The sequence below is a fragment of the Chiloscyllium punctatum genome, chromosome 6 (genome assembly GCF_047496795.1).
Source record: "Chiloscyllium punctatum isolate Juve2018m chromosome 6, sChiPun1.3, whole genome shotgun sequence".
NCBI lineage: Eukaryota > Metazoa > Chordata > Chondrichthyes > Orectolobiformes > Hemiscylliidae > Chiloscyllium > Chiloscyllium punctatum.
Window position 1 is genome coordinate 32,605,496 of NC_092744.1, and position 26,140 is coordinate 32,631,635.

The 26,140-nt window shown below is 38.1% G+C and overlaps 1 protein-coding gene across 9 annotated transcripts in view; it reads left to right on the plus strand.

Moving 5' to 3' along the window:
• tnk2b (tyrosine kinase, non-receptor, 2b) overlaps positions 1–26,140 on the plus strand; it is a 260,676-nt gene that overhangs the window by 121,656 nt on the left and 112,880 nt on the right. For 3 of the 9 annotated variants that reach the window (XM_072572314.1, XM_072572315.1, XM_072572319.1), the window contains exon 1: positions 1,703–2,092. The exons of the other annotated variants lie outside the window; for them this stretch is intronic. In XM_072572314.1, coding sequence (XP_072428415.1) covers positions 2,030–2,092 — 63 coding nt within the window. In that variant the 5' untranslated portion in view covers positions 1,703–2,029. Of the gene's footprint in view, positions 1–1,702; positions 2,093–26,140 lie in introns of those variants that run through there. 9 annotated transcript variants of the gene reach the window in all.

Genomic DNA, 26,140 nt, shown 5'->3' on the forward strand with positions numbered 1-26,140 from the left:
TCTTGAGCATTTTGAGACTTGCCATTGTTATTATATAGAATTTATTGAGTTTGAATTTAGAGAATACTGGGCAGTTAGATAATAAAGGAGACTATGGAAGGAGCATGGGAAGACTTTCAAATGGTTCCCAAAACTATGCTATGCTTTCAACTCCTCTGAGTCTAGCCTGACTGCAGGAATATTGCAGGTACTATGAGATATCTGTAGTATAGTAGAACACATTTGGTTAAGAGTGTAAGGTGCTGGCCCTTTCCATACACAGGTGAAAGTTGCTGTCACCAGGAATAAGAGTTGGAATTTCAGCATAGGGTCCTGTCCACCATTTTAAAGACCTCTGTAGTCAAACCAAATCTGTGAATATCCAGTGCATGATGGTTTTAACTCCTGTGAAAATAATGCCAATAAATAATACCAATGTAAATAATATCAAGAGAACTGAATACTGCAAATCAGAAACAAAAATAGAAATTGCTGGAAAAGCTCAGCAAGTCTGGCAGCATCTGTGCAGAGAAAGCAGAGTTGACGTATCGGGTCCGGTGACTTTAAATCTGAGGAAAGGTCAACGGTCCTGAAATATTAACTATGATTTCTCTTCACATCAGTTTGTAAGTTGGCCATAAAGCCCCATTCTATTAGTGCTACATATCTTCCTGCTAATTAGGATGTTAATTTTTTTTTTCAATTCGTATGCCACTGCTCCTATTCTCCAACTGAATGCTACTAGATCTTCCGTTTTTACAAAAGTGCCAGTATACTTTTTTTGAAAGAGTGGTTAGCTGCTTCTACTTTCTGCTCCCAGTTCTCCTGTTCCAGCTCCTGCTTTACTGCCTTGTTCATTTTTTTCTCCAACTGTTATATGTAGCCAATTCAAATGGTTTGTATTTTTTTCTAAATCTGAAAGTCATTGATACACGATATGTAAACATGAATAGACATTGCCCTAATGTACGAAAGAAACTGGGAGGACCTGCAGAATCTGTATTCACTTGCTTGAGAATTTTTATTGCTCTTAACCTGTCACAGAATTCTCAAAGTCTTGTCTATAATGAAATCACTAAGTTTTAAATCATGAAAGCATTGTTTTCAGAATAACATGGAAGACCATTCCCCCCACTCCCTCTCTGTTTATAAGTGCACATCTTGGTATTTATTGGATTGAAACAATATCAGTTGACAACTTGAAAATTGCCAATTTGACAGATTTTTAAAGAATAAAAAGTAGTTATTAGATAGCTGCTGTTTAAAATCAGTGTCCCTTTAGATGCTAGATGGATGCGAGAGAGTGTGCAGCTTGGGATTTCTGTTTCAGGCTGATTTCACTGGGAATTTATGCAAGAAATTGTAAGTTAACTTTTTCCAGCTTTAAATGCAGGACAGAGTACAGCACTGCTTTATCTAGTATGCTCCTTTGCTGATTTGATTTGGTGGGAGTGTGGGAGGGAGTGATGGGATGTGTATGTGTGTGTGGAGTGGTTCGGGGGCTGATGGGGGGGGGGGGCGGGGGGAGTGCGAGAGAGAGAAAGAGAGCGGATGGTAGTTGGCAGTATGTGAGGAGGCGTGGAGAATTGCCTTGTTAAACCATCAGCTGAGGGGCCCACAGGAAATGAACTCTCCATCCTCCAGTTAATATTGACCTCCTGGCTTCTGTCCAAGTTGTGCTGCAGTTGAATAGCAAAGCAGCACAGTTTTACCATTCAGTACTCGGTCGACTCCTACAGCGTATGGCAGCTTTGAGACGAATGTTATTGGAGAAAGCTGCTGTTTCTTCCCTCGTCGAGAAATCACTTGAGTCATAAACAGTGAACATGTGAAAATAAGGTCTACTTTTATAAATTCCAAGTAAACAGAAAATGTTGGGATGTAGAATTGTGCCCCTGAAGAAAGTGGCAGTTTTCCCATGTCATGGGAAGTTGAGAAAGTTTTACTGCAGGGAGAGTGGAATGGATAATTTGGAATTCTGGACTTGCTTAAAGGAAGAACATTATAAATTTGATTACTGAGAAAGTAAGGGACAGATCACGGCTCAAGCATGCGTCGCTTTGACAAGCTGAAGAAATCCTTTCCATTTCTGGCACGATTTCATGTTTATAAAGTAAGTTGGGTGGTTTAGATTTTTTTGCAAATGGCATTTCTTGATTTAAAAAAACAGCAGTTGTTGACAGGCCTAGATCAGAGAGAATGAAAATGTGCTATTTTTTCTAAGACTAATGAATATCAAAGAATTTACCTATGCTAAACATGCACCTGATGTGAATAAATATGAGTATGCAGCTTGTAAAGCTCTTCAGTATCTCATATTGACATATGCACTAATTTGTTGTGTATTGTTATGACGGTGTCATAGTTAAAAGGTTTCACTGCAATGTGTTTATGCTCCCTTGCTTGGTAAGGAGCTTCGAACTTGTAGCAGTGCAATTCTCTCTGATCACCGATGCAAGTAGAGATGGTTTTCTCTGTTTTACAGTTACATTAACATTTTCATTTACATTAGTCGTTAAAGGGGACTTTTACACCTGAGTGTCCGAGAAATTCTTTATGCAGCTATGTGACATTCTACGGGCTTAGTTCAGTCATTAATATAAAAGAATGAACAAAAACAAGCATTACTTTTAAAAATTGTTTTTAATAATGTGGTTTCCTTGTTGGTCCAAAACTGACTTTTCCTCGTGTTGAAGATAATTTCTTTCGAAGCCACTTGAAAGTTTTATGATATGAACTTTTCTTTTATGGATGATCAACTAGAGAAGAGCTGTCCTCAGGGGTGCTGGAATACAGATTAGATACAAAAAGCTTCTGCAGCCAATGAATTGGTCAGATCACGTTTCAACTGCTATCTCTTGGAATTACCTTGTTCTGGCTGAAATTTTTTTTAAAAAGCTGTAAATGCTGGAACCTGCAAAAAATGGCCCAAAATGCAGGAAATACACAATAAGGCTGCCTTCTATGAAAACAAATAGGCAGCTAAATATTTCATTTGTAAACATTTATCTGGACGTATGCACACCCGAAGCATTTGCTTGTCTTTCCTTTTCAGAGGCTGATGGACTTTTTAGGACTTTGCAGATTTAACTTATGAGCACCAGATTTATTTATTTGTTTTTCCCTACTCAATTTTATTGCCCTTCCTTTGGCATTTTGGCCATGAATGGGTTTCATCCTGTCCTCACCCAACCTCCACACATTTTGTAACAGTTGTCCTTTTATAATCAGAAATAGGACCCCTACCTAATTTTCATCTTTCTCTTGCTAACTGACAGAAACACAATTTACATTACAACGGTGTCAGAAAACTACCTCACATGTCCCCATCAAATAGTGCAACGTTTCGAGAATAATCTCCTTTATTGTTCAACTCTGGATAGAAAAATCACTTCACAAGTTTGGAGAAAATCACTTGCAAAGTGGGCCAAACATTTCCAATAAACTGTGTGAGCAAGGAAATATCAATGTTCCAAAATGTAATCCCTAATTTAACGTCCAATGTGGAAGTCAAAAAGCAGAAGGATAGTGTAGAGGACAGATAAGCACATTTTGTGCCAAGTATTCTCCAATATTTATTTATTAGGTTAAAACAGTTATGAAATAGTTGATATTAAAAAGTAAAATTCTTTGCCACAGTTGGCTGAGTGGAGATCTGCTTGATGAGGACTTCCCACTCTGAAAATATCACTGATTTGAATGTGCTGTAGAATATAATAGCGGTTATTGCTATCTCTGTAATCTCATCTGGCCCCTTATGAGCATTACTAGTTTTAACTGTTCTACTATTGGTGATTGCCTTCAGTTTTCAGTGCCTTAAAGTTGAGGAATTCTCGTTCTAAGTATTTCCATCTCTCTTTTTTTCTCTCAATTAAGGTGCTCTTTAATAGACATCTATGACCAAGGCTTTGGTAGTTTGTCTTCATACATCCTTACGTTTCTATGTATTAAATTGTTTGATAACACTCTTGTGGACCACCTGACAGCATGTTAAAGGTGTTATAATACACCTAAGTTATCGTTGCTTTGAACCATCTTGTGAATCAAATGGAAGTTATCTGAATCCAGCTAGGTTTGCAGGTTACTGTTGTCCTACTAATAGTTTATGGGATAAGCCAAATCATTGATGGATAAATATGTTAGTAAGATCATGTGATATAACTGCACTAACATCTGGGATTCAGATGGTGTGGGTGGTGATTTAACACTAATTTAAAAGCAAAGGGATCAAGGAAAAGATTTGGAGGAAGTCCTACTATAAAACACAAGTGTGGAGCAGATGGGAAAAAAATGTATGTGTACAAGAACAGTTGTGAGGCAGCCAGTGAGCTGGAAGGATACACGGATAGCAAAAAATAGAATTTGTAGACTTTTGGATTTGAGGGGGTTTTCTTTGTCATTTTTATATTGTTAATTTTGTTATGAGGAAAGGGACACCTGACAGCTTCTCACTCCCACAGGTTTGTGAAAGGCTTATAGTGAAAACGAAAGACCCAGGAGCACAACTTTGCATCAATATGATCAGTTTTGAAGCATTCATTAAGTTGTTAGACAGAATGCCAAAATGTGCACATGGTTGCATGCCATTCTTAACAACTGCAGTAAATTTTGATAAACTTAGGTTTGCCTTGGGTTTGTTTCTATTCTGATGTGCTGATGGTGTGTCACATCTGGACCAGACATGTTTGAGCAGAAGACTACCTTAAAAATGGCAGTCTAAGTTGAATATTGAAAAGAGGAAGAATAGGAAATAGTGATAATTTAAGACATTCTTCAGTTTAAATCAATAATTATAACAAACACCTTGGAAATGATCTTTTTTTTTAAAAAGAGTGTTACATTATATCAGTTTATTAGCATTTGTTTGCTCTCTTTTGTTGCAAATATTCTTCTGGTATTCTCTGGATGTCCTGTCTTTTATTGAGGCTGCAGCTATTTTTCAAACTGTCGATGGCATAAAAGGTATTCAATCGAGCATGATTGATCTCCAGTTGTTGTTGAGAGAGTTAGCTGTGCTGTACAGCTTACACCCAGTACTTTCATAACACTCACATCTTAATTAAATACTGAAAATGTTGCTTTCTGTGTACATTTTTGAACAGTCAAACTCTTAAATGTGGAAGAGATTTCTTGGAGTGAGGTAGATTGCACTTTAGAATATTTCATTTCAAGTGTAAAATTTTGAACGTAGATCCCTTTATTCTGAGCTTTCCACCCTGTATGCACTTTCCCCTTGCATCCTCTCCCCTCACATAAATGTCCACCACAATATGACATTTAATTTCCTGTATAATATATGCTCAGAATCTGACTAGTCAAAATTGTCAAACTTGCGCTATTTGCAGTCCACCTGAGTTTTTGTGCAGCAGAATGCTCACTTTGGAATGGTAACAAACCTATAAACCATGGCCAGCTTTGGAGCTGTGCCTTGCATGATTGAGAAATTAATTTCAGAATTTACTGTTTGTTTTTTCTGCTAGACTGCACCGCTAGGAGGAATGAAAACTCAATGTTTTAATTGACACATGTTTTTAGTCTCATTCACTGTGCGCTTTCCTGGCTGAGGACGCAGGTCTGTTCTCAGCATTTATGTAACACACGTTTTCTTCAGTCAGCAATACGGTGTGGCTTAGCAACAGGTAACACCAGATATAATGGGATTTCATGCAGCCTTGGGTTCGGCTGTGTTGGTATGGGGAAAGATTTGTGTGACATAGTAGGAGATCAGCTGATCCATCTAACCTATCCCACACTCAAGATGGCTTTAGCTTCATGACTAGCTAATTTCTCCCTGCCTACTCTATGTAAACATGTAATCTTATGTAGGATAAAATAAAAGATAAAAAGGATACAATAAAGGGGAAAAAAACTCTTAAATTCACTCATGTGAAAATATGATATAATCTCTAGACTTGCCTTTTATTTTGAAACTGAAGAATGACAGGCATCTGTTTTGAGTGTTTAAAACAGTAAAAATTTGTGGATGAGTGTGCCAGTAGCCAATGATGGCGTGTTTTGCTAAGCAGCTGCATAATCAAAAATATTTAGCTAGAGGAGGCGTTGAATCGTCCACTTCAAGGGATGATTGCTTGTGACCACTCTGTTTCCTGCTGGGTGGACTGTAATTGGCACAGTTTTTTTTGTGTACGTTGTTTGTTTAGAATCTGATGTTTGCAAATAAAAAAACTTGCTCTGCACTCTCAAAATCAAATTCATTTGTCCGGTGTGAAATGTGCCACATAGAACACAGCTTCTTAAAGCCATTTACAGAACAGTGATAGCACTGTGCTTTTGAAGAGAAAACACTCAACTCCCGGCTGCCTCATTCATACTTCAAGATGGCCTGTACAAAAGTGGATTATGTTATGCAAATTCAGTCACTTTCTAAGTAGAATTGTAGTGAAAGCTACAATCTTTGTGCTTGGACTCTTGCAAACCAATTTTGTTTAGAGATCTATAATGATCTATTTTCTGTGACTAGAGCTAGTGCAGTGTAACTTCAATGGAACTTCTAATGAGTTCATCTGGGCTTTAGTCACTCTTTCATTCCGAATCACTATTGTGTTATAAGCAATTGTTTTATTTAATGTACAAATGCTAACTGAGGTTGAATCATGAATCATGTTTTGGAAGTTATTGCTTCAAAAAATTACAGCTGACAGTCTATTATGGGATGAGGAAATTGCACATTTGACTTTGAGGGGTTTGGATAGGCTAATTATAACATAGTTTCAAAAGTGCTGTCAGTATTTTTCAACATGTGCTTTGTACACCATTAATTTGAATGATAGAATACTTTTCTGAGCGCTAAGTTCCATAACCCATTCTGTTATCGGATGATTTCGGACATTTATATTTTTATTTTTCTCAGGATTGCTTTTTGTAATTGGGTGAGATAGCAGCAAAAAAACAGTGAAAATTGGCTGTAGTGGTTACTGCTGTCCTCTGTATCGAGCTTCATTTTTCTTCGCCCTGCAACACCCCAAAACTTACTAAATATAAATACTGGTGGGAAGGGGTAAGGTTCAGATTCCTGTCGCGCTTTCATTTTCCTGTCTCAATTTTCCTGTTGCCAACCTAGTCAAAATTTTTTAATGTTGCTGAATGTCTTAAAATGCTTTGGTGAAGTAACCCTGTATTGCAGTTTTGCATTACTTTTTCACTATTGTAGAAGCAATTATATGCATTGTAATTTTATTGGACTTCAGTCAATATCAAATTTATAGTCAACTACTAAAGTCACAGCATCCTGACAAAATAATGTCTGATTGTCAGTCCAGCTAAATTTTTGCAGTGAGTCTTTGGGTCTTGTTTTGGGTCACTAGAATAAGCAGCGTCTGGAAGTCAGATATTTGAAGGAAAATAACCTGTTTTTCACACCATTCAAGTGAAGTTCACTGCCAGCTAACCATAAGTAGTGATTGTACAGAAATCTGTAATCCAAAACAATTTAGTGTTCTTTGTCATGTCAAATTGAGTTCTCTATTATCTATAATATTCAGCAGTATGGTTCTAAGAGAATCTGTATTACGCTAATATTTAATTATTCTGTTCTCAATTTTAATCACTTTGTAAAGTTCGATATGTGACTTCCCCTTGTTAGCTTGACTTTTGGCTTCATTTTGCTGGAAAAACTGTTCGTTGCAAATCCTGTTATTGTACTGAGTGTGTAAAAGACTTTCTCATGACTAAAAGAATTGCTTGTTTTTTGTGTCATGTAATGCAAGAAATTTATGCATAATGGAGGGTTGGAATTTAAAATTATTGAGAGATACCATGTTTGTTTGGCAAAGATGAAGAGGAATATTGTGATCTGAATAATCTTTGAATGATTTAAAGAATTCTACCTGCTATGTTTGCATTGACCAAAATGCCAACACAATATCCCACTGGGAGAACATACATAGGTTTCAATGAGACAGTTCACCTGACTTTTCTTCTAACTTGGCTTGCTGGCAGCAGTTTTGCCTTTGAGTCACATTGTTTGTTCAAGACCCACTCCAGAGATTCGCGCACATCATCTAGGGTGACATAGAAGTGTAAAACTGAGGGAGTGCTGTATACTGAAAGTGCTATCTTTCTGACGAAATATTAAGCTGAGAGTCTGTCTGTCTCCTCAGATGCACATAAAATATCATCAAGCATTATTTGAAGAAGAGTAATTATTCCTGATATCCTGGCAATATTTATTCCTAAACTAACATCTAAAACAAATAATTTTATGCTATTTGTGTGATTATTACTGTACATAACAATTCCTCCATAACAACAAAGACTGCACATCAAATTTCTTTGACTGTAAAGTGCTTTGAGATATCCTGAAGTCATACAAGATACTAGAGAGTCAAGAGTTTTACAACATGGTGGGAATCCCTTCACCCCATTGTGTCTGTGCTTGTCCTCAAACATCAATCTATTCTAATCCTAATTTCCAACATTTGGCTAATATGCTTTGATGTATTAAGTATTAATCTAAATAAGTCTTAAATGTCTCGAGGGTTCTTGCTTATACCATCCTTTTAGGCAGTGAATTCCATACCCACAGCCTTGTGGGTGAAAAATTATTTCCTCAAACTGCCTCTAAGTCTCCTGCTCCTTACCTTAAACCTGTGCCCCGCCGGATATTGACCTTTCTACTAAGGGGAAAACGTTCCCCCTATCTCCCCTATTCATGTCCCTCATGTACACCTCACATTTCCCCCTCAGCCTTCTTTGTTTAAAGAAAAACAACTCCAGCCTACCTAAACATTCACATAATAGCAAACTACTGCAGATGCTGGAAATCAGGAGAAAGAGACAGTTAACGTTTTGAGTCTGGTATGACTCTTCTTTAGAATTGAACTTTAGTTCTTGCGAAGAGTCTTACTGAACTCAAAACTTCAATAGTGATTCTCTCTCCACAGCAGCTGCTAGACCTGCTGAGCTTCTCCAGCATTCCTTGTGTTTGTTCCAATCTATGTAGTCTCTGTTCATTGCTGAATTTTTCCAGCCCAGGCAATAACCAGGTGTACTGAGGAAGGGTCACTCGACCCAAAACATTAACTCTGATTTCTCACCACAGATGCTGCCAGATCTGATCTTTTTCAACAATTTCTGTTTTTGTTTCAGATTTAATGCATCTGCAATTCTTTTGGTTTTTATTTAGTATCCTGATGATATTCTTCTGCACCTTCACTAGTGCAATCACATCCTTCCTGTAGTGTGGCAACCAGAACTGCACACTGTACTCCAACTGTAACCTAACCAGTGTTATATACAGCTCCACCATAACCATCTTGCGCATGTATTCAATGCCTTGACTAATAAAGTATATAATCCCATATGCCTCCTTAACCATCTTATCTACCTGTTCTCCTGCCTTAAAGGATCTGTGGACATACACCAAGGTCCCTCTGATCCTCTGAATTTTAGGACTCTAGGAAGTACTCGCTTGCCTTCTTAGTCCCCTCAAAATGGATCACCTCACAACCTTGTATCTTTCACATTTAAATTCTATTTGCCTCTGTTTAGCCCATCTGACTGGTCTGTCTATATCATCCTGTTTTCTCCTCACTATTTGTCACACCACAAATTTTAGTGCAAACCAACTGACAATATTCCTACATTCGTGCCTAGGTCATTAACTTAGACAACAAATAGGAAGGTCCCTATCACTGAACTCTGTGGTATGCCTTCCAGCTACATGAACACACTTTGACTATCACCCTCACTTTTTGCCACAAAGCCAATTTTCATTCACATTTGCCAATTTGCCCCGATCCCATGGACTCTTCATGTATAAATAAATTTGTATTGTAAAGTGCAAGCTTTTGCTCTTTACATTATTCGCCCTTTTTAAAGGAGGAGTTTCAAATAGCTTTTCTCCTGGACTCAGTAAATCAGTTAATACAAATGAAGCACATTTATGATGCTGCACCTTCTTAATAAAGCAATATTAAAATTTGTGTATTGAAATTAAACGAAAAAATCCTTGATTTGACAAAATCCGGTTGTGCTCTTTGCGGTTTCTCAAAAGTGTCCTGTTGCAAATCTTTAGGCATTTATATAGGTGGTTATGAAAGACTGAGTTGTGTTAACTGATCTGATTTGGTGAAATGTGATAGTATTTAAATGACAAGTTTTTAAAATCACACTCTCATCAAATGATAGTTGACTTTTTGTTGTTTGAATATGTCCAGGTAGCAAATGACTGCATCCTTTGTATGTCTCCTTATATATGAAGAATCTGATACGAGATTGACTTGAATGACAAAAGTTCTTGTTGCTGGTGCCTCGGGGAACTTTTGCAGTAGGATTGCCTCTGGCATTTCTCTGCTGGATGTTGTACATTTGGCATAGATGATGCACTACTTTTCCCACTTGTTGGTAGATATCAAATGATATTTGCAGCATACACTGCAAACTAAGCATTCACAAAATCCTCATCAGGAAGTGCCAAGTGGATGATCCATCTTGGTCTCCTTTACTGGTCCACAGCATCACAAAGGCCAGTCGTCAGCCAATTCGATTCACTTGATATCAAGAAATAGTTGGAGGTACTGGATACAGCAAAGGCTAAGGGCCTTGACAACATTCCGGCAATAATACTAAAGACTTGTGCTCCAGGACTTGCCGCTCCTCTTGTACAAATACAACACTGGCATTTACCCGACAATGCGGAAAGTTGCCTAAGTATGTCATATACACAAATAGCAGGACAAATCCAACTTGGCCAATTACCACTAGACTAACAGTTATCAATTGGTATGTTCTTGATCATGAGCAAAGTGGTTAAAGGTGTCAATAACAATGCTACCAAACGGCACCTGCTCAGCAATAACCTGTTGGTGACTTTGTCACTCAGCTTCTGACATCATTACAGGATTGGGTCAAACATGGACAAGAGAGCTGAATTCCAGAGGTGACAGAGTGACAGCCCTTACCATCGAGGGTACAATTGACCAAGTGTGACATCAAGGAGTCCTAGCAAAACTGGAATTAATTGGAATTGGGAAATGTCTCCGCTGTTTAGTCTCACATTTAGCACATAGGACGATAGTTATGGCTGTTGGAAGTCATTCATCTCCGCTTTAGGACATCTGTGCAGGACTTTCTCAGAGTAGTGCCATAGGCCCAACCTTCTTTAGTTACTTGATCAATTACCTTCTTTCCATCGTACGATCAGAAGTGGGAATGTTCGCCGATGATTGATTGTACAATATTCATCATTCACAACTCCGCAGATACTGAAGTAGTCTATGCCCAAATGCAGCAAGATCTGGACAGTATCCAGGCTGGGGCTGACAAGTGCCAAGTAACATTTGCACCACAAATGCCAGAGAATGACCATCTCCAATAAGAGAATCTAATCACCATCAGTTGACATTCAATGGTATTATCATTACTGAATCCCCCGTTATCAGTACCCTGGTGTTTGCCATTGATCAGAAACTGATAGGACTTGCCCTATAAATACAGTGGCTGTAAGAGCAGATCAGAGTCTAGGAATATTGCACTGTGTAACTCACCTCCTGACTCCCAAACATTGTCAACTATTAACAGGACACAAATCAAGAGTGTGATAAAATACTTCCCACTTGACTGAGCGCAGCTTCAGCAACACTCAAGAAGCTTGAAACCAGTCAGGACAAAGCTGCCTACTTAATCGATACCATATCCACTGCCACCTCCACAGATGCTCAGTAACAGCAGTTCCACTCCAAGCCACTCATCATCCTGGCTTGTAAGTATATTGCCTTGGTCAAAATCCTGGAATTTCCTTGCTAAGGTCATTTGTGGGTCTCCCTGCAGCACATGGACTGTAGCAACTAATACCAGCCCAGCCAGCGATGCCCATATCCCACAGGTGAATAAAATAAATGTTATCATTGAGATTTTGGCATAATCTATCACACGCTAACTCTAATATCCAATTAGTCTGCCTTCAAATTAGTGCTGAACATATTACAGATTATATATTGTAGGGATGACATTTCCAAATCAGGTAATAATGCTACTAAGAAAGTTGGGGTGCCCAAAGGTGCTTATTGAAAGTTGTTCTTCATTTTTTTAGTGATTTGTAATATGGGATAGTGACAGTTGCACAACCTGAGTTATGTTAATAATTATATTCATGTACTTGGAAGTAGCATTTCTTTGCTGTAGTTTAAAATGATATGGTTTTAAACAATTTTCTGCTTGATTTTTGGCAATGTTTGCAAAGTCCGAATATTTTGGTGGCTTATTAGAAGTGAAGTAGACTGTCTGTGTCCTCGTGATTGAATTCATTGCTGGAGTTTGAGAAGTAACTTTAAGCCTGGTCAATGAGGATTGGGCAACATGATTTGGCTAATTTATTCAAAATTTATGTAAAAGCCTGGCTAAACCAAATTTCTGACAGGCTTCTTTTTCTCAACCTTAATTCTAAACTGCACCCGTTACATAGTTTTAGCCCTAGAGTCTTTTTTTTTAAATGAGACGTGAGCATAGCTAGCAAGACCAGCAATTGTTATTCAGACCAACTAAGTAATCATATAAATATTATGAAAATTATATCCCTTTTGAATGGAAGTGTGTAGCAATTCCTGCCACAATTACAGATTTGTTGTTCAGGGATTTGCATGGGAGGCCACTGTTGTTCACCAATTATTTTCGTTATTGCTGCAGCTCATTCCTAGTGTTGCTGCACCCAGCTTACTCCAATGGTGGATCATACTGCATGTGAGAAAGTAGGTCACCCTCCACAATTAACTTCCTTGTGCAACAGAATCTTTTGCCAAAGTGAAGGAGTAATATCATCTAGGATCTGTTTGCTGCCACTGGCAATAAGGAAGGTGATTAAGAGGACGAATGCTTCTGAACTAACTGGAGTATGTCTGAGTGAAAGAATTTGGAAGGGTACCTCTTTGGTAGTAGGGGAGGACCTCTGTGAGAGTAGATGTTGAAGATTAGCTCTAGAAGGGTGGAGTTAGAGAATGGTTGCTAAGAGAGAGGGGAAGGGAGAAAAAGGTTATTTGTGGAACTGATAGTCTGTTTCGCCCGTTGAATACCACTGAAGTCTAATTACAGTTTTTTTCTGTTGAAAGTCTAGTCCTCAGAAGTAGTGAAATATGAAATGTACAAAACAAGCTTTTATTAAATAAAATTTCAAATTATTCCATTGACTAGAAACTGATCTGGACCAGCCATATGAAACTGCTGCTACAAGAGAAGCTTGGAATTCTATGATGAGTAACCCTCCTCTTGACTTGTAAAGTCTGTCCACCATCTACAAGACAAAAATCAAGAGTGTGATGGGATACTTGATAAGGGCAGCTCAAACAACACTCAAGAAGATCAGGGCAAAGCAGCCTGTTTGAATGACACTCACCTTCAATATACTGAAGTCACCCAAGCTCCTTAGACAGCAAGCTGTGATCTCTGCCACCTTGAAAGACAAGGACAACAGATACATGGGGTCACCACCAACCCCAAACCTGTCACCATCCTGACTTGAAACCATGTCTTCACTCCTTCACAATTGCAAACTTTGAGATGTCAATAACTTAAATTCTATTCTAATGTCTCCCTATTGTCGTCCAGATGGGTGGACTGCTCCATCCTGGCTTGAATTGTATCTGCTCTCTTGCAGCCAGAGTTACTTGCAAATACTTACATTCTCTCTCCAATACCATAACCCATTGTGTTTTCAAGGATATATCCTTGGCTTCTCTTTTTCATTTATGTTCCCCGTCCTAACATTATCTGAAATGATAGCATCAGTTTCCGCATTAATCCTTAAGATCCCCAACTCTGTCTCTATTCTAACCTTCATTGCTCTATCTCTAAATATCTGATTGCTTGTCCAACATTCAGTATTAGATGAACAGTTAAATATTGGGAAAACAAGCATGGTTTTTAATCCCCATAAACCAATTGCTTTCCCACCAACTTCATCTGTCTCAATCCTGTCTGATTGTTTTGAAATTGGTATGTATGATCCTGAGATGTGCTTTAAACCCCATATCTGCACCAACTCAAAGACTGCCTTTTCTACTTCTATAAGAATGCCTCACTTTGACCTCACCTTAGTTTTTCTGCTGTTGAAACTTTCATTACAGCCTTTGTTCCCTCTGAATTGGATTCATCCAGAGCAACCCCGATTGGACTTCAATGCTCTATATGTCATTGCATAAACTTGAGGTAATTCAGAATTCTGCTGGCAATGTCCTAACCTGCATCAAATCCTGTTCACCCACCTCCCTTGTGGTGTTGATCTATATTGGCTATTAGTCATGCAGTGATTTGATTTTAAAATTTTCATCCTTGATTTAAGATTGCTTCATAGTCACACACTCTTCCCTATTTTCTTCATTCTTATTACTCCACTAGGTCTGTGTTCTAATTCTGGTTTATTAAGTTAATCCCTTCACTGTTGACACCAGTGCTGTCAGCTGCCTAGACTGAAGCTCTGGAAATCCGCCCTCCTGACGTGTATCCAATCTCTCCATGTCTCTCAGCTTCTATTCTTCTCGTTTCCTCTTAAGGCACTTTCTAAAACGTACTCTTTCAGCAAGCTTTTGTCATTTGGGCATGAGATGTTTTATTATGTGAGAGGGGTCTATGTAAATGCAAGGTGCTTATTAGAAATGCTGGTGAAGGAGGGGCAGAATTAGTATTTGGTATTAGGCATACAATTCCACATTCTTGACCCTGCTCACCAAATATTTAGTAATACCTTTGTTATGTGTACATCTGCCTGTAGATCTGCTGCATTTTTGCTTGAAATAGAAGCAGTCTATTTGTCAGCACCAATAGATAAAACTACAGGGCTCAGCTGATTAAATGTTGTAACTTGCAACCTTGTTTCGGCTCTTATTGAAGACAGCTTTTGAAATGGAAGGTTGGCTGTCATTCAGGACTCCACATTTCTGGGTTCTATTTAGGTTCAGTGTTCGTCTGCAGAGAATCAATGGCAATGACAATGTACTTTGACGTAGCAACATCCTAAAATAACCTGAATTTGTTATCTTTATGCAGAACCATGTATTTTACATATTCTGTTTAATTTGAATTTATTTGATTAAAAATTGACTCATTCTGAAGTATTATAAATAGGTGTCTATATTAACTGGTATATGTTGAAAATTCTTGCTTGTAAAACTGATTCAATGAGCAAAATATTTAAGCAGAATGTAGAAATGGTAATGAGGATTCGAATCAATTCAATGGATAGTCAGTTGTGGATATCATTTTGTATTCATACGAGCACTCCAGGGGAAATTTCTGTGTACATGTAAAATGTTTGTCTTTCGAAAATGCCAAGACACTGGATTTCCATAAAATGGTGAAATTAGAACACCATAACACTTGCAATTATGTGTATATGACATGATTGGGGATTTTAAAGAACAATGCTCATTATTAATTTTGCCTTTTTATTTGGATAATGGGGAAGATGGATTTGAGGAAGAGGGTGAGCACGATTATGAATGTAACAGAACAGTCTTGAAAGACGACAAACCCCTCCTATTTCACATGTTGGATATTATTTCTTGTCTTGTTTTTGTGTTAAATTGACATTTTCTGCTCTCATTAGTATAGTTGTGATTCTTTCGCGTTTTTACATTGAGATTTTTAAAGTAAATGGTATTAATTAACACATTCTTAAGATAGATTGTAAATGGGAGCTAATAGAAAGTGTCATCATTGGAAGAATCATGAAAGCATTTCCTGCATCATTCTTCCCTGCATGAAATCTTCAGAGTTCATACTGTGACCAGGTGACACTTTGTTTTGATACTTTTACACAGGGTTTCCTAGTAACGTCAAGCTTGGCAACATTTTCGATAGGAGGCTTTGTGGACATGATTTTTAAAAAAAATTTTCTAATCAACCTGTTCAGAAATGTTATTATAAACTTCTGGAGCAGGTGGGACTTGAACTGAGGTCTCTTGGCTCAGAGGTTTGGAAGCTACTACTGTACCACAAGAGTATTAAAATATAATGGGTCAAAAAATCTAGTCCTTAGAGATTGCATGTACGTAAAAAGATACACTTTTGTAACGTTGTGGAAGACCTGAAATATGAACCTACATGGAAATGTTTGTAAAGGATGTACCAGAGGGGAGAGATCTGGATAGATATGTGCATAACTCACTAAAGATGGCAGGTCAGTAGAATAAGCTGTTAATAAAGGTACAGTAACCTAGACTTGGAGTACAAGAGCAGAGAATTCTGGGTACCGTACTTTAGGAAAGATGTGAATAAATGTGAAAGTGTGTAAGAGGTCCACCTGGATGGTTCCATGGATGATAAACCCCAATTATGATAATACGTTAGAGGAGATTTGGTAGAGATTGTTAAAATCGTGAGTGGGCTGGACAGAGTAGATAGGCAGGGAAAATCAACATTCTCTCTCCCCCCCCCCCCCCCATAAAAGTAATAAGGCAATTTGCCAAAGAAGCAAATGGGATGAGAGATGTCTTTCAACACATTGTGTAAATGGGTCTGAAACACATCTGAAACACATACTCTTTGTGGTGAAAGCATGTTCACGTTCAGTGATGCACTCAAGGGGACAGTTTAAATATTTAATAGAGACAAATATGGAAGGTAAAGGAGAAAAGACAGAAGATTGGCACTGAATCATAATACTCATTCAGAAAGCTAGTGCAGACACAATGGGCCTGAAGACCACCACCTGTGTTGTAACAGTTCTGTGATTGTATTAATTTCAACTTCCGATCGAAATTCCCCTCAGTGGTATTCACTTAGGTAATTACTCAGGAAATGTTAGATAGGTTTAAAAACTACTCCAACATCTGGGTAACCACATAGCTGACCACACTTGACGCCCACCCAGATGCTCCAATGAACTGACTACCTTCCTGACCTGACTGGTTCCCTGTCATCATTACCCCTATCTGACTAATCCCCTCTTGACTGCCCTCCTTACCCACCTAATTAAGTGCTTTATGCTGCTTTAACTTTTCAATTACTTTGTGAAATTTTCATCGGATCGTGGGATGTGTCAGGATTTAAAACCCAGAAATTAATCAGTTACAGAATGAAAAGCTTTTTGTTTCTTAAAACTCCGGTGATAAAACAGGGAGGTGTGCATTATTTCTGTTTTCTAAACAGTCAGGGCTTTCACCAGCTGTGAAGTTGTACAAAGACTGCAACTGAATACAAAGTTTTCTGCCTGCAGTGACAATGTGGACTGATTCCGGAGCTTCGTGAGCAGGCAGGCAGGCTGCCTGACCCCTGGGCACCAATAACAATTAACACGTGAAAGAGGAGGAAAGAAATTTGAGATTGCCATCATTCTCATAAACTGAGGCTACAGGAACTAATTAAGTCAAATGAGCTGAGGCTGGGTTAACAGTATTTGAAAAGGGTCTCACTGATTCTTTTATTCCTGAGCAGAACAGTTCCTCAGAACGATTGCTGTTGGGACAGGGGGAAAGAAGGAAGTAATTTATTTGAAGTTGGGGTAAATTTCCTTCTTTCAATAATATTGGCAGAGTTTTCTCCAGCATTTTGTTTTCTCACTTTGTTTTCCTGGCATGCATAAATGAACTTTTAATAGGAACACTATTTCTATTCTATTTTCATTCCTGAAGAAGGGCTTATGCCCGAAACGTCTATTCTCCTGCTCCTCGGATGCTGCCTGGCCTGCTGTGTTTTTCCAGCACCACATTTTTCAACACTATTTCTATTGACCTACCTGCATGATGAAGTTATTACAGAATCAAATGAAGATTGCAACATTTTGAGAGATGAAGATTAGTCTGACCTTGAGGAACATAGGAACAGAGGAGGCCATTCAATTCCTTGAGCCTACACCATCATTCACTTAGATCATTGCCAAATTCTAGCTATAGCTACTGTAACTTAAGACCCCTCCATGTGTTAATCTTTTTTGAATTTCCAATTTTAGTTGCCCAATAATTGATAGCTGTTCTTTCAGTTGCCGAGGTCTTAATTTCTGAAATGCCATCCATAGTCTCTCTGTCTTGATGACATTTCTTGCAGACTACCTCTGTCCAAGCTTTTGGTCATCTGAGTTCATATCTCCTTATGTGGTTCAGTGTCATACTGTTTCATGATACTGTCATAGGAATTGCCTTGGGACATATTGCACTATATACAAAATAATTGTTGTTATACTCTGTTTGAATGAGTTCTCAAAATTTAATGTACTTGATGTTTATGAAGTATTGGATTGTATTTGATTGGGTTGGTGAAGTGTGCTACAGCCTTAAATTTGAGCAACCTGCTCATGGATGCTGCACCAAGGAACATTAGGCCTCTAGATTAATGTTTACAAATCGCTGTTGTTAATGGGGAAAGAAACAAAAAGGATAAAAAATGGCTTTCAAAGGTTATTGTAATTTATTTTACCTTCTGTATAATTAATTTCCTCTTTTCTGAAAAATTAGGCGAGCAATCAAAATCCCTAGTGCTATCACTGTAGCAAAGCATTATCCTCCAAAATTTCTTCAGTGGTACTATAGCAGAAGCTCAGTTACTGCACGTGGAGATGGGTAAATAGACTTTTATCCAAATTTTCTGTCATCGTACAGATAAATATCCAGAAAATGATATAAGACTTCCAGCCTTTTTATAGTATCTGACAGCAAAGTGATATATCAGTAAATCAAAAATTAGAATGACCTGATGATTTCCGAATTCAGTAGGATTCCCTTAACCCGAGAATTCAGAAACTTCCGTTTGAAAACCTATTGTGTAAAATGGGCCAATATGGACTGACCATGTGACACTTTAGTTATTATGCAGGCTCACTATCCCACCTATCATCATTTAGCAAAGTCCCTGAATTTTATTTCTGTTCAGGTGCTTGCATGATTCTTTTGTTGAAAGACATGATCAAATCTGCCTTCATCACCCTCTCAGGCCATGTATTCCAAATCCTAACTGGGTGCTGTGCATTAAAGATTTTGCTCCTGTTGCTTATGGTTTTTTTTCCAGCTGTGTCCTTTGGTTCACAATTCCTCTTAATCAAACGTCCTTTTCAGTTTTCCTTTCCATCATTGTTTTCTGAGGAGAATATTCTTAACTTCTCCAAATTGTCCATGTAATGAAATTCCTCACCCTGGAACCACACTCTTAATGCTTTGCACACAATTTCTTAACGACTTCGCATCTTTCACAGAATACAATACCCAAAATTGGACTCCATAGTCCTAGTAAGGTTGGATCAGTTTGATAAAAGGTTCATTGTAACTTTATGCCTTTTGTACTCCATGCCTCTAGTTATTAAACACTCCATCTTATGTGCATTTTGAACCAGTTTTTCAACTTGATAAACCACCTCAAACAATGTTTACATATATACCCCCATATATACACACGCGTCCTGCCCATGTACCCTGTTTAATATTGTCCCCTTCAGTTTCTGTTGCTTCTCCTGATTCTCCCTCCAAAATTGTATTATGTCACACTTCATTGTCTATTCCACCAGCCAGCCTGTGTCATTTTGAATGCTAGCAGTATTCTCCTCACTTGTCAAGACACGGGGGGAAGTTTTGTTTCATCTGCAAAATTTGAGATTATGCCAGGTAAATCCAAATCTCAGCCATTAATATAGCTTAATAAAAACCAGTGGTCCTGTACAGAACCTGAGGAACACCGCTATACATCACGTAGCCAATTTTGTATTAGTTAAACAAGTTAGTTACAAGGAAACTGTCTTTTACAAATCGATAATGACTTTCTTAACTAATCTACACTTGTATACATTTTTATCTTGAATAATCATTGCAAAAAAGCACTTACTATACAGAATCAAACTAAAACAAAAACAAATTGCTGGAGAAACTCAGCATGTCTGGCAGTAACTCTGGAGAGAAAACGGAGTTCATGTTTCGAGTGCAGTGAGCCTCCAGAACTGTTCTGAAATTTCTCCAGCAATTTCTGCTTTAGTTTCAGATTTCCAGCATCTATAGTTCTTTTGTTTTATTACAGAGGTTTGCCAGGTTTATCCTTGTGTGTAGTTTTGAACAAGGGCATAAAATTTGGAATTCTGCTGTTTTCTGGTCCAATCTCCTATATCTAAGGAGGATTAAAAGTTGTGGCCAGCAATTTTCACTTTTTACTTTTGAGTTCCTAGACACATCCAATCAGCTCCTGATAACTTACCAACTTTGTTTATAGCCAGCCATTCTAATACCACATCCTCTACCTTCGTGTGTCGATCTCCTTTTTGATCCCTAATTTGCCAATTTTTTTTTGCAAATCTTTTACTATTTATATGCCCTATAGAATACTTTTAGATTCTCAAAATGTTAGCTGTTTATCATCTATTTTGGCCTTTATTTCCCTTATCCCCTTTAAACATCCTATATTTGATTTGAATTGTATTGTCAAGGGGTTCAATTAGCTTAGTTGGTTGGATGATTAGTTTGTGATGCACAGTGATGCCAACAGTGTAGGTTTACTTCCTGTTCTGCCGAGATCTCCATGAAGGTCTTGCACCTCTTGACTGAGGCTCGGTGACCCTCTCCTTAAACCATCAGTCATCTCTCAAGTGAAAGAGCAGCCTGAGTTCTTTTGGGACTATGGTGACTTTATCTTTACCTCTCTTTCTGATTTAACATAGCTTTTTTTTTGTCATCCAGGGTACTCTGGCTTTGTTTGCACTACTTTTCTCCTCAGCTGTACCAAAAACATTTGTTTAAAGGCAGCCTGCAGTTTGTTTTCAGTTTTATCCACTGTTTTTTGATTCCAATATATAGTTCTGTTCTCAAATCGCTTGTTAGTCCTTCTCCCGTTAACTGTTTTGACTCTTGATTGCACCTTGTGAATTTTCAAAAGCTAAGTCTTATAATATAATGATCACTGTTTCTTAAATGTTCACTTACTGATGTTTGATCCATTTGACCTGCCTTCTCATACAGAGAGATCCAGCAGTGGTCACCATTATGGTAGAATGTACTGATCAAGAAAATTTTCCAAAATACACTTAAGAAAAGCTTGTCCCCTAGGCCTTTTAATGTACCTTAACACTAACCAAATAGAATTTGTCCTTGAATCCCCAAGGACATTCTCTCTTCAGTACTGCCGTACTTTCCCCAAAATCAATACCGTCACCCTTTGTTTATTTACTAGTCTTTTCCAATCTACAGGATATTTAATACTTGTGAGAAATGAAGCTCACGGTTCAATAATTTCAGTCCGAGTCAAATTCTTTATTCATATGGTCTTGCAAGCCAGGTGACCATTAAAGGAGGCACACCGATCAGGAGGTTACATTGCAATTTTTACAGTTCATTTGAGTCTCTCGGTACTCCCCCTTTTACTTCATATCTAATAGTTGTATTACTCTGTGCAGTTGCTAATCTAATCGGTTTACCACATCTGCCTGTGCAGTGAAGAAGGCATATGGCGTACTGGCTTTTATTGGTAGAGGAATTGAGTTCCGGAGTCCTGAGGTCATGCTGCAGTTGTATAAGACTCTGGTGCGGCCGCATCTGGAATATTGTGTGCAGTTTTGGTCGCCGTACTATAGGAAGGATATGGAGGCACTGGAACGGGTGCAGAGGAAGTTTACCAGGATGTTGCCTGGTATGGTAGGAAGATCCTATGAGGAAAGGCTGAGGCACTTGGGGTTGTTTTCATTGGAGAAAAGAAGGTTTAGGGGTGACTTGATAGAGGTGTACAAGATGATTAGGGGGTTAGATAGGGTTGACAGTGAGAACCTTTTTCCATGTATGGAGTCAGCTATTACAAGGGGGCATAGCTTTAAATTAAGGGGGGGTAGATATAGGACTGATGTTAGGGGTAGGTTCTTCACTCAGCGAGTCGTAAGTTCATGGAATGCCCTGCCAGTAGCAGTAGTGGACTCTCCCTCTTTATGGGTATTTAAGCGGGCATTGGATAGGTATATGGAGGATAGTGGCTTAGTGTAGGTTAGGTGTGCTTTGATTGGCGCAACATCGAGGGCCGAAGGGCCTGTACTGCGCTGTAATGTTCTAATGTTCTATGTTCTATGTTGTTGGTGTGCAACCTCCCCCTTGATAGGTGGGTCATATTAGTTTTGCTGACGCAACACTGGGTCTTATTTGGTTATCGTATTCATACTAACTCCCTGTGTGCGTGACCATTGCAACAGTCATGTCAATACATCTGTTTCTACCAGTCGACCACCTCCCTTTTCGGTTAGTTATTTCTTGGTATATACTCTCATGATTCTGCCTTGTGATTTTTGCAGAAGCAAGATACAGTTACTTGTAACTGCTTGCATGTATATCTAGCTTAACATCTACCCCCCCATGACTCAGCGTTATGATTTTTGCAGAAACAACGACCGTCGCAAGGGCCTCTCACAATACCTAATCCTGCCATCTTTGAGGCAGATTTCCATCATCAGATTTCCATGTAATTATTTACATCTGGAACTCATCAACCTTATTTATCATGCTGAGTGCACTTACATGCATGCTATGTAAAGCTGAAGTTGATCTGACTATATTTTCTCTTAGACTACCGTACATGACCCTATGGTATATTTACTACTTATTACTTTAAAGCTGTCTGTCTCTCCCAATCCTTTGTGTACCTTGTTTCTTCTTTATATTGCTATAGCCTGGATCCATTCTTCTACCGAGTTAGTTTAAACCTTCTTTCATAATACTTGCACACTACCTGACCAGAACATTGGTCCCAACATTGTGGAAGTGCAAGCTGTTCTGTCTGTATAAACCCTGCTTCTCCCAGTCTCATTTTCCCAGGAAAGTAAAGCCCTTCCTTATTCACCATCCCGTCAGCCATGCATTCATCTACTCACTGGAACATGGCTCAGAGACCAATCTAGAGAGTACGACATTTGTTTTCTTGCTTATTAATCTTCTTCCTCACTTCTAAAAATCTGCCTGGAAGCCCTTAACCCTTTCTTTTGTTGACTCATAACTGATGTAGATATGGACCACACCTTGCAGTTGTTCACCCTCCCTTCCGTAATACTCTCCAGTTATTCAACATTTTGGATTCTGACACGAGGAAAGTATCATACCATTCGAGAATCACATCTGCTGCTACATAAATATCTGTTAGCTATCTTCATGAAGATGTCTATTAGACGAAGATTATACTTTTCAAATTAATTTCAAACAGCTTCTCAAGCTGTAAAAATGTACATGTGAGCACATCCCTTGCATTGTTGGATATTGAAGACTAAAGTGGCATGGATTTTACAGACTGTACTTGGTTTTAAAATTGGGTTGCAGAACAGCTAAAACTCATTGTTATATTCATCAGTGACTTCAATTAATACAAAAGAGGGGTTCAGCAAGGGTTATTGATCTGTTTTGGCTGGGTTTAATATGGGATTCTCAGAATTGAAGCATGTTCATCTTGACTTTGGCAGGTTGTCTTATTTTGAGGTTCTCATGAGATGGTCTATGTATGGTTTGTATGTTTATTTGTGAAAAACAGAACTAGCTAAAGTATTAAAATAGCTCTTTTGACTGTCAATCTTTCTGCTTAATGCTGAAAACCATTTTTTTAGCAAACTAGAGGTATGAACACGAATAAAAATAGCAGCTTAATGACATTCTGCTTAAACATCAGTGAATTGAAGTGCTGCACACTGTGAGAATGCTTTATAAATAGTGTTATCAGTCCCTCTGATCACAAGTATTTCATTGATCCTTGAGCAAAAATGTAATTTTGTAAGTATCAATTATCTAGTTGATATGTATCTATTCTGTTGCTCCTCAAATTTTCTGCTGTACGTACTAAAGTTTTGAAGCACATTGTTCTTTTCATTCAAATATTTAGCTTACAAATTATTCCGTTATAATAATGGAGTCCCCCATGCTGCCAGACTCAACCAGATATGAACAAGCAGCATTTATGAATTAAGCAGAAATTGTGAAACAAGATATTAAATATGCTTAGCACAAGAAGTAAAGATAGCATGGATGTTTCTTATTCCTCTCGATACTTAAAAGCTGTTAGAACAGTTGATGTCTTGCCTCTTATTTCTGAAGTAATAGACCCCTAACCATGTTTAGTATTATCAGAATTGTAGATTTCATTCATCTCAGGTTTCCTCTACTCATTTTTAAATGTTATTTGTTATCTTCAACAAGAATTTCAGACTTTATACATACTTAAATCTTGTTCTTGGAAACAGTATTTCAGATTTTATGTGACCTATTTTCTTACATTGGTTAGACTAGCTACTTCTTCCTTGTGCATATGCATGAAAGCTCTGCTCCACGTAATTCTAAACAGTTTGAAATTTAATTCAAGTACATCTTGAGCAGTCTGTAGACTATTTAAATTATTTGAGGGGTGCTTCTTTTGTCTGGCACTTGTTGCCCATGTTCTTAGTGATCATATGTGTTTGCTGTGGTAGTATTATGGAAAAAGATCTCTTGTAACTAGAAATTCTAAGGTAGATTGTTGGAAAGAGGATGTTTGCACCAGGATGTTAGACACATTCAAAGCACTTTACATTGTGTTAATGCCACCACATTCCTGAAGGTTGGGCGCTGTATAGTTGGCTGAAAGCCAAATGTAAAACTACCAAGACTAAGACTGATGGCCCGGAAGTCCAGCTTAGAATGGATCTTCACAGCCAGTGACCTTGGCATGACTTGCAGTTTTAAATTTGATTTGTTGCTGGCAGTACATGATTGTTTCTTTGGGAATCAAATGACATTAACAAGATTGCTGTGTGATATAGAAGTTCCTTTTCTTAAAAAAGGATGCTGTGATGGGAAAGACACAGACCTCTCTCCAAGGCCTTCCCTTACTTTATTATTATGTCTCTAATTTTTATGTTGAATAGTCTGGACAATGGAGTCTTGTTTGCTTTAGGTGAAGTCTTCTAACATGAGGTGGAATCTTTAATCATAGTTAGTGACTCCCTGAAGTGTTTGTCATGTTTAAACCATCCGTGTTGTATTGTCCAAATTCTGTTCATAACTGCACAATTGTATGCATTAAAGGATGTTTGCTAGTTTGCACCTACTTCTACAATCTATGCAAATCCATTTGTTATGCATCCTTATTTTAAAATGATCAACTTATTCTGCTTCACCCACTATGATATAAATTGTAAATTTGATAACTGTACTACCTATGCCCTGCTCTATATTATTTTTAAAAATACATAGAACTATGTGGGTCCATCACTCCTGTTAGATCCCATTGAAGAACAGCTCAGATTAAAATCTCCAGTTTCTGTCAACTTCCTGTTGCAATTTGTCAGAATTCTTTTGTTTACTGGTTTTTAAAGCAACACATCTTTCACCAGTCTGCTACATGCTTTGAATGTTTCCAGCAACCTACTGCACCAAACTTCCTTTCATATATTTTGAGATTAGTGAACATTAATTCATAATGTGAATATTAACATTAGAAATTGTTGCTATCCTATGTTGTTAAACTAATTTGGATATATTAACTATATAAGCAAAAGACTTTGGATGTTGCAAATCTAAATAAAAATGTAAAGTGCAAGAAAATGGGGCTGCATGGTGACGCAGTGGTTAGCACTGCTGCCTCACAGCACCAGGGACCTGGGTTCGATTCCAGCCTCAAGTGACTGTGTGGAGTTTGCACATTCTCCTCATGTCTACATGGGTTTCCTCCAGGTGCTCCATTTTCCTCCCACGATCCCAAGATGTGCAGGTTAGATGAATTGGCCATGCTAAGTTGCCCATCGTATTCAGGGATGTGTCGCTTAGGTGTATTATGTACAGTAAATGTGTATAATAGGGTAGTGGAATGGGTTGGGTGGGTTGCTCTTCATAGGGTCGGTGTGGACTGTTGGGCCAAATAGCCTCTTTCTGCACTGTTGGGATTCTTCTATTTAAAAACTCAGTAGATTTGGAAGCTTTTGTGGAGTGATTTACAGTAAGTGTTTGACTCCAAATGACGACTTCAGAACTCAAAGTGTTAACTTTGTTTCTGTGCTACCAAGCATGCTGAGTTTCTTTTCAACACTTTGTTTCCATATTGGATATTCTGTTTAATTTGCATGATCTTTTTGTTTTAACAGGCCAGAAGTTTAATGTTCAGCTTTGGTGTTACACCTGTAAGAGAATGGTTGTTTGAAACAAACGACTTGTGAAAGCAGAACAGTTTATTTCAGTCCTATTTTTAGAAACTTTTAAGCTGGTCCCTAGGTTGACCTTTACTGTGACTGTTGTGTGTTCAGTATTTGGGT